Here is a 9530-nt window from a genome sequence, read left to right as displayed (position 1 = left end):
CGGGGGCTGCCCGGGCCCGGTGAGACCCCCAGCCCCTCACTGACCACCGGGGCTCGCCCCCCGGCCCCGCCGTGCCGCCTCTCCCGACAGCCGCTCCCGGGCCGCGGGCAGCGCTGCCCTGCAGCCGGCGGCTCCAAAGGCCCCGGCTCGCTGGTGCCCGGCCCTTTCCGCGGGTCCGGGGCACTCGGCCGGCGAGGACCTGCAGGTCGCCGCCGGCTCCTCTGCCCCGCTCGAAAGGGAGGCGCCGGCAGAGCAGGGCCGGAGCTGGGGCGAGAGGAGGGAGGCCGGGGCCGCTCGGTCCCCGGGACTGACCCCCGGAGAGCAGCGAGCCGGTGCGAACAGCGAGTGAGAGCAGCCACACGGGCACCCCGGTGCACGCCGCTCCCTGCCTTGTTTGCAGTGAGCAAGTGGCGAAACATCAACACGCTGCTCGGGAGAGAACAAGGTTAAAGCTGGTCTAAAACACGCTGGCTTCTAAGAGCCAGCTGTTCCAAGTTTACCAAACTTCCTCACTGATCCTCCCTGGCCGTTCCCATGACCAGCGGTTAATTCCAGTGGTCTTTAATCGGCTCGGCCGCTGTCTCCACTCGGGCCGGGGGAAGAAAGAGGTGTCTCGGGCAATTGGTGGAGTTTTGGTGGAGAGGAATAGTATGAGCAGTGAAAACATACACCAAAGAAGGGCAGTTAAGCAGTGCCCGGTTGGGAAAGATAAAACATTCTTAGCTGGTGGAAAGTTCAAGAGTGATGGTTATCTAATTATGTGACTTATAAATAATTGGTGCCTTGTTTTAAAACTGCCGGGAAGAGCGAGCTTAGGGCTGAGCCTCGTGTGCTGAGTCTACGTGGATGGAGTCTGCACAGCCATCGATTTGATGTGCTGTGTTTGGAAATGCTACACTTCATAAAATTACGCGTTCTGGCTCTCTGGAATAGACTGTGACCCCCAAAGAAGCCGACGCACATGAAGGCATCTGCACTTCCCTCTGTAAATCGTCTCATAGAAAGCTCAATAGATTTTTTTTTCTTCCTTAAAAAAATGTACATAGTTAACAACCAAATTATTCCACAACTTCCTGAGCGTTTTGGCAGAGTTGTGAATGTGTAAGTGCAATGCACATGTCTGCGTGCACGAATATCTGCTGCCTTCCTCTCTCTCTCACACACGAGAATTATTATTCCTAAGTGAACTGAGAAAGTTCCTCCAATGACTGTTTACTGAAAGTTTCACTTATTTCGTTCCAGTCCCAGCTCGGCGCACTGGAACGAGCCCATCACCCTCCGTTGCCGGCGCGTGTGGGCCGCCCTTTGCAGAGCCAGGTAAAGCGCTGCTGGCTCCGCAGAGCTCCCCACGCAGCGGGGCCGGGGACAGTCTCGCGTGTTTGTTTGTGCTGGTGACACCGTTCAGCTGCTGAGGTGCCACCTGCCAGCATCCTCAACGCAGGCTGTGCTGCGGGAGGCAGAGCTCTGTCTGGGAACCCGGTCAAACACAAGTGCCACCACACGCACAATTCCACGCACGCGTGCAGCCGAGCGCACCCGCGGGAGGAGGCTGCGCACCCGCGGAGCCGCGCCGGGGCCGAGGGGCTCGCACCCCCCCGGGCAGCCGGGCCAAGCCCGGCAGCGGGCAGGGGCTCACATCCGTCCCCCGGGCGGGCTGAGGGTGACACAAAGGCAGTGAAAGATGAGCAGATTTAGAGACAGGGAAGTGGAAGGAACAAAGTTCTTGCAACTTGCAACCGCCCCAAAATTCGGGATTGGTCGCTGCAGCTCGTTCCTCGCGATGCCCCGCAGCCAGCAGCTGAGGAGGATCGGGATCGTCTCTGGCTTTGGAGAGGGCTCTCGCACATTTCAGAACAGCCTTTACAGGACTGCAGTGACTACACGCGCCGTGTCATTTAAATTTTGCTGTGGTAGTTTTCAGGGCGCTCTACCAGCGCCTGGTGGCAGAGTGACCTTCCCCTCACTCCGCGCGGCGAGCAGGAGCGCAGGCGGCCCGGGCTCCCGGGGCTCTCGGCTGCCGAAACTCCCGGCCGAGCATCCCAAAGTTTGTTTCAGTCTCTCTCGCTCCAGAGCTCGGAGGAATCCTCCATGTTGCGCAGCGCGGGCCGGCTCGGCCAAGCAGCACCTCATCCCGGGGCTCGCCTCTCCCGGCTCCGCGCTCGCTGCGGTCCTGCCGCAGCCATCGCCCCGCGGAGCCGGGAGCGCAGCCGGGCTGAGCGCGGGGCGCGCCCCGGTCCCGGTCCCTGCCCCTGCTCCCGGCCGGCAGCATCCTTCGGGGGGGTGGGGGGCGTGAATTATTTAGGTTTTCTATTTCCTACTTAAAGGGGGAGGAGGGAGAGAGGATGAACGAGCTATTAACCGCAGCCGAGCTCTGCTTCCCGAGGCTGTCTAACGTTTGTAAATACTTGTGCTGCGGCTGGTCCCCTCCTCCCCGGTTAAGTTGTTTAGTATGTTGGTTATTTGTACCGAATCCCGGTCTGTGTAGTGTCTGATGTGTTGTCGTTGCAATGTGCAGCCAGGGTGACACTGATGGATGCGCCAATGGTGAGACGGACAGATGTTAGGGCGGATCTAGCGGCACGCACCGCCGCGGCGGCGAGCCCGCCCGCCCGCCCCGCCGGGGCTGCCCGCCGCCCGGCCCCGTCCTGCCGCACGGCTCACCCACGCTCGCACACTCACACACACAGGGCTTTTTGGGGAGGGGGGGGAACGTCTCCGTGTCGTCTCTTAAGCAGATCTGATCGCTCCTTCTGTGAGCAGATACTGTTACTGTGAGGAGCAACCAGCGAGTATCAATGAGATGGAACTGAGCGAGTTTGGCAGCAGAAGCGGCAATTGACAACTCACCATTTTCTTGTTTTCAAGAAATGTTTCGTTTTCCCCCAACAGTAGCAATTTCCCGGGGACTTTAGGCGACTGCGATTTTTTTTCATCCTAAAGATCAGCTTAAAAAAAAATCAACTCATAACAATAATAATCCAAAAAAAAAAAAAAATCCCAAACCTTCTCCACCCGTCATGTAAAGTGTTTGAATTTCCTGCAACTTGAAAGGGAAGCGAGAGCCCGAGAGCGGCACGGCGGCTTTATAGGATGTGAAGACGCAACAACATCTGCACTTAGTCAGGTATTTGGAATTATCCCAAATCTCGAAGAATGGGGGCGAGTGGAAATTTTTTTTGATCTTACCGTAAAAGTGAGCTCAGCCTTTTTTTTTTTTTGCCGCCCCGGCCCTCCCCGCGCCGCGCGGCCCCGCCGCCCAGGGATGCGCAATCAAACCCGCAGCACATCGATCCGCCGGCGCTCGCCGAACTGAGCGCGGCGGCTCGGCAGTGAACTTGGACCGAGAAAAAAAAATTAAAAAAACCCCCCCAGGCGGGGGCGGCGGGGACGGGGGGGTCCCGTGCCCCGGCGTGGCGGGAGGCGATGGCTGCGGGGGGCTCCGGCGGGGAACGGGTGCGCGCGGGGGCGGAAAGGGAAGGGCTGCGGCGGGGAGCGGGGCGAGCGGCGCGGAGCCCGGCGGGCTGCCCTGCCTGTCCCTGCCCGGCCAGCCCTCCGCCTCCGCCGCGGGCGGCTCGGGAGACCGGCGCCGGCGGCGGGCGAAGTTCGGAGGTGGAGGGGGCGCGGCGAGGGTGTCGCCCCGGCCGGCGGGGCAGACCCCTGCCCGCCTCCGTGCCCGGTCCGGCGGGCGATGCGCGCTGAGTGAAGGCGCGGCCCGGGGCGGGCGGCGGCGGTGCCCCGCTCCCCCTCGGCGGACCAGTTTGAGTGACACCGCGATCATCTCGTTTCCCTTCAAGCTTCGCCTGTTGCCGCCGCCGCCGCCGCTCCAGCGCCGAGCCGGGAGTGGAGAGCGCAGGCTGAGGCTCCGCCGGCTCCGGCCAAGAGATCCCCTGTCTTTATGCCGTGATCTCCCAGCCCGGCCAGGCACCGGGGGCGCAGGGCGGGGTGGGGGGGACTGCGGGCTCTCCCCAGCCCTCCCGCCCGCACACCTCTTCGGGGGGCTTCCCCTCCTCCTTCCTCCGGGGCGATTTGTCAAACTTCCCCCCTCTTCTGCCAGCAGCAGCAGCAGCAGCAGCAGGGCTGTCCTCTCCTGTGTGCCGCCTCCTCCTCCGCCGCCGCCGCCTCCTCCTCCTACTCGGCATCGTGTATGCACAGCAACAAAAAATATATCCCCGACCCAGCCCTCGCGCCGAGGCTGGAGCAGCTCACCGGATCTCTGGGGCTGAGGCAACTCTTCCCACCCCCGCGCCCCGGCTGCCCCCCCCCGCCGGCGCCCGCAGGAGCCCAGCATGCCGAGGAGGAAGCAGCAAGCGCCCCGGCGCGCAGCAGGTACGAGAGCCGCTTCCCTTCCTTCCCTGCCTTCCCTTCCCTTCCCTCCGCGGCCGCTGGCTTCTCCTCTCGCTTCCCTCCGTCTGTTTCATAACCGGCTCCCGGCGGGCTCCGCCGCCGCTCCTGCCCCGCTCCTGCCCCGCTGCCCGCCGCTGCCGAGGGCTCTGCCGAGCAACTCCCGGGCTGGAGGCGCAGCGCCGGACTGGGGGTTTTGGGGGGATTTTATTTATTTTTTTCTTTTGGGGTGGGGGGCGCATGAAAGCCCGTTCCCCACTTTTGGTGCCCGCTTTGATTTATTCCGAACTCTGCCATCGCCCGGCTCGGTTCTGGGGGTAGCCCTGTGCGAGGGGCAGGCGGGTGTGTGCCGGCACACGCTGCTCGGGCTCCCATGGTCGGTGTCACTCCAGGGCTGGGGGAAGCAGGAGGCGAATTTTGGTTATTTCCAGCCCGTACTTTGGCACCTACTTTGCTTCTCTCCCTCGTAGTCTTCATTCTTCTACATCCCCTTCCCTCACAGGCAAATGGTTTGTGAAAGCCAGAGAAAATATTCTTTTTATTTAATTTTTATTTCCTGTAAAAAAAGAGAGAGGGTATGTATCAAAATATGGCACGCCGTGAATGAAGTGGCAGGGACAAAGTGATTTGGAGGCTCTGCAGTGTTAGTTGATGATCCAAGCCCAGAACTGCTTCCTTTGCCCAACTTTTACCTTTTTCTCTTCTGCCCTTGTACTGCACTGGAGATGTCTCTGCCGGACAGACAGACCGTCCTAGCTGGTCACTTTCTTTGGTAGCCTCTTCTGTTAATCCTATTGATTTCTTATTTATGAGTCCAGAGTAGAAGCTGCAAAGTAAACCAAAGGAGGGAAAAAAAAAAAAAAAGAAAAAGGGTCTGTGTATTGTCAAGTGACTGGTGAATGTTTCTGATAGTGCCTTTACAATTTCCACTGGTTTCTTTTTTCCTTTTTAGAATTACTTTTCGAGGCTTTGTGCTGGTGAGGTTTTTTGTTTGTTTGGCTTGTTTTCCTTTTGCCAGAAATGTCAACTCCTGTTAAACTTAAGCAGTATTTTTTTGGAAAAGCCAAATTGAAAAGAAAACAGTAGAAGAAAAGCCCCACATAATTTTACAGTAATCCTTAGTTGGGGATATGTGGGCTGGAAAAGGTTTCCTTGGCCTGTTGCCATCCTTGATTTGATGTCTGATTGATCGCCTGTCATCTGGCAGCCTTTGATCTATTCATTCCCGATAAACATCAATAAATCACTTGCCATGGTAACGCCAGACTCGGTGACGTCACACGTGGCCTGTCAACTCTGTTAGCGCGACTTGAGGGGCTCCTGGCGAGCCGTGCCACCCGTGGGCCGGGCTGGCCGGGGGACACGGGCCGGGCCCTGCCGGGGACAGCGCTGGGGGGCCGGCGAGGGCAGCCCCGAGGCTGGGCTGGCTCTGCGGAGTCCGGCAGCATCCCTGGAGCGCGGCGTGGCTGGCCTTGGGACAGCTTGGAGCAGGTAGCCCTGCAGCCTGCGCTGGGGATTGTTGGAGCCCAGGCGCTGAGCAGCGTGGCAGTGCTCCCACACTGCCTGACAGCTTCTCCGAGTGGGGCGGCTGGGCTTTGGTAAACAGCGAGGGGCTCGGGGAGTAAGGCAAATTGTAAATAACAACGTGCATGTTGCCTTTCTTCTCCTCTTGGACATCCACGTGCGTTCGGCCAGTGCTTTTGAAACAGGGAAATTGACTTCCCAGCAGTCTTACCCCGAATGCAAACAGCTAGAAAGTTTGGAAAGTTTCACAGTACGGTAGTGATAGCATCTAGCAAACAATATCGTAGCCAAATACTTCATGGTAATATTTTGCTTTTCTGGCCTGTGCCATCAAATAACATTTTTCTAGAAAAATGACAGAGGAACTTTTCCTGATACTTGGGAAATTCTATTTTTTAATGTGAATTTAGTTCTGCAAAATCTAGATTTTCCATGTGCTTTTCCGTTTTCGACTCTGCTGTATACTGGGCTCTCTCTCCACAGACTGGAAGAAAGTGTTTCTGCACTAAACACACATTCTGAGGTATCCTTCTCTCCCTCCACCACTCTCTGATTCTCCCTCCTTTCTCAAGTGAATCATCCATGATACGCGATCTATCTTTCATATTTAGCAGAAGTGTAATCTCTTTAAACTTTTAGCTTTTTGATAGCCACATTAAACATTTAGTATTGTGTATAATTGCTTCCCACTGAGATGCTGCTTTTATTGGTCACATTGGAAATGTTACTTTTTCTAATAGCAGTAAAAGCAAAGGCTTTTTTTTTAACACCTTAAAAAGCAGCTAGGAAATAACAGGTTAGTTAAGAAATATTCATTACAAAAACTTGACTGCAGGACTAATAGGAGATGGAAGAATGGTTTTGCTCTATCAAAATGACCCGTCAAAACGACTTTGTTTCATATTTGATTTAATTGTCTCTCTCCTGACAGGCACATTCATCAATAGCTTAATGGTCAATCAGAAGTTGGCAGAGTGAGTGCTTTCATTCTTTCCCATACACTAGCTTTGGCTTTACTTTATCAAAATGCCTCTGCCTAATGGATATGGGGGATGTAGAATGACTGAAGGGCTACTTATTTGACAAGAGTGAAAAAACAAGAACATTCATGCTGTTGATAAGTGCATGAAGATAAATAAGTGAGCTGTATGAGGTGTTTTATTTTAAGACAGAAAAAAACTTACTTTTTTTTCCCCCCCGCTTTTTGGCTTGAGAGCTGTGAGTTATAAGGTTCATGACTGCTTTTGTGGCATACTGAGAGTGATGACAAATTGATTGCTTGGTACTGAGAGAGAAAAAAAGGTGGTGGTGGGGGGAGAATTAAAGATGTCTGCTGATTGGTAACTCAGGAAATCCAGTCCCCAGCAACCTTGAGAATACTCGAGAATTTTTTTTCTCCAAACTGAAAGGTCCGCTCAGCCATAAAAAAAGAAAAGTTGTTTTGCCAGCTTCATTAGTGTTCACCTAATTAGCTGTAAACCTGATGGATTCCTGACAGCTTTAATGATTGGAGATGACAAGCTCCACGCAGTGTCATCCAGCAGAATTAGGTTTGCAGCTAGTTTGATGTAATCAAGTTGATATTACACAGTCCTGGTTGCCTTTAGTTGTGCATTAACTCAATTTTCTGCTGCAGGTGACAAATGGGCTTTGGTACCTGGATAATCATGTCATAGGAATTAGGACCCTTTTAATGGTCTGGAGTAGAATAACAACAACAAAGAACTCTCAGCAGCACAGAGCTCGCAGACATAACAGACAGGTGCACAAATTCTTTATGTCTAGCCCAAGTGTTAACACCACACTGTGGAAGACTAAAGCTGTCTCTGAGAATCAAGAATCTGTAAAAATGATAATTTCACTTTGTTTGCTTTGAGCCTCAGCTGAATATCATAGGTAAATTTGGGAAGGAGAGTCAGGGATTGCAATTTTATTCCTCACCTGTTAAAGCAAGAAGATAATCAGAATTGCTGCTCCAAAGACTTCTGTCATGTAAGTCAGGAGGAAGAAGGTATTTTCCAGTTAGAGGCTACTGTCTGGGAGGCTAAGATATTGTATTAGCAGAGGCCAGTCTTGATCCTGCAAACAGTAATTATCTATCCTTAAATTATAGCTTTCACTTGCAGCTTTTTTAGAGACCTATTTAAAAGATCAAGAAAATATACTTCCTACTGACAGAAATTACTTAATACATATTTTGTGTACAAACCTTGTGAAGAGACATTGGGAACTAGTGGTTGGCTGGAATCACATTTAGTTTATTTATTTATTTATTTATATATTTAATAAAACAGTAAGAGCCAGACAACTGCACTGAGTCTTCAAGGCTCTGGAAAAAAACCCCAAACAAACCTGGGCCTATGGTTTTTTTTTTTTTTTTTTTTTTTTTTTTGCATAGTATGTTTTAAATCCTAGAGATTTCTGTATGCTTTAGGCTCTTCCCAACTTCTGCTCTTACGTTCAAAAGCTGCACCTGGTCGGTGTGAGCGCTGAAATACACGGGATTGATGCTTCAGAGGTGCAGAGCGCTTCCACTTTCCAGGGACTTGAGTGCTCGTGCCAGCCCTCGGCCCCTCCAGCGTGGGGCTGGGGGTGCAGCACAGCAAACAGATGCAAGATGGCACACAGGTTGTGCCGCCAGATTTCCAGGCAGCTCTGACTCCGGCAACTCGAACGCTCGCTTTAATTTATGGCAATTGCTTGCAACTACATACATACCCCAAAAGTAAATGTAGCGATAAAGTAGGCTACCTATAAAGGTACTTGCAGTGTCAGCCCTTGGTATGTTATTTGCCTCCAAACCTGCCACATATTTCTCTGTTGGGCAGAGATTCTTCCTAGCAGCAAGCTGACAAAATGATTAGTTATGGCTGTCCTCTGCTTTTTTTTTTTTTTTTTTTTCCGGCAAAGTGTGAAAGAACAATGCAAAAAAAAAAAAAAAAGGAAAAAAAAAAGAAAAAGGGGCATAAATATAAAAAGGCTTGATAGATTCCCCTGAATATCTGCCTGGAAAACAGAATTTTCCAGAATCAGCTGCCATTTCTCCCATTAGCTTGACAGCTGTCAATTAGGGCTTCAGTGCTCTCCTGGGCCACAGTTTATTGCGTGCGGTTGATGTTGTCATTTTGTTCTCGGTTTTGCCTTGAGCACTATCATGAGCAGGAGTGAAATAGTCAATAACTGATGTATCAGCAGTTATTTCTTAAATTGGCTTACAAGTCTGCATTTTTCCTCTTTTTACTAAAGATTGTTTTGTAAAGTGATTAGAATGAATTGTGACTGCTGCAGGGTTATGGGAAATGCAGTGAAGCTAGGGTGAGTTAGCAGGATTAGAGTGGGTCCTTTTTGTCAGCCCTGCTTCCAGGATTAGTGGAAACTGTATAGAAAAGATCACCTTCAGGGTGAAGTGTGGGGTACATTTTTAAGCGTGCTACGTGCACGCTTATGCAGAAACATATGGTGGTACAGAGTGAATGAAAAGAAATCATCTGCCAGGACGTAAAGTAACCTACGTGTTATCTTCCTGAGCAAACCTTGGCACTGCTGGCTTTACGGTGTAGTAATCCATATTTTAATCCAATGTCGTGACTGCTTCCTAGAGAATCCAAATACAGATTGTCAGATTTTAACACAGCCCTGTTTTCAAGGTGCTGTTAGTGGATCAG

General features: G+C 52.4%; 1 protein-coding gene across 1 annotated transcript in view; it reads left to right on the top strand.

Annotated features, from left to right (window-relative positions):
• The first annotated feature begins 4224 nt into the window (after positions 1-4224).
• Positions 4225-9530, top strand: part of TSHZ3 (teashirt zinc finger homeobox 3) — a 63803-nt gene continuing 58497 nt past the window's right edge. The window contains exon 1 of the mRNA XM_041426611.1: positions 4225-4326. Coding sequence (XP_041282545.1) covers positions 4287-4326 — 40 coding nt within the window. The 5' untranslated portion in view covers positions 4225-4286. The remainder of the gene's footprint in view (positions 4327-9530) is intronic.

This window comes from Onychostruthus taczanowskii, unplaced genomic scaffold, assembly GCF_017590055.1.
Source record: "Onychostruthus taczanowskii isolate IOZ18803 unplaced genomic scaffold, ASM1759005v1 scaffold113, whole genome shotgun sequence".
Classification (NCBI taxonomy): Eukaryota; Metazoa; Chordata; class Aves; order Passeriformes; family Passeridae; genus Onychostruthus; species Onychostruthus taczanowskii.
This window is presented reverse-complemented; position numbering and strand designations above follow the sequence as displayed.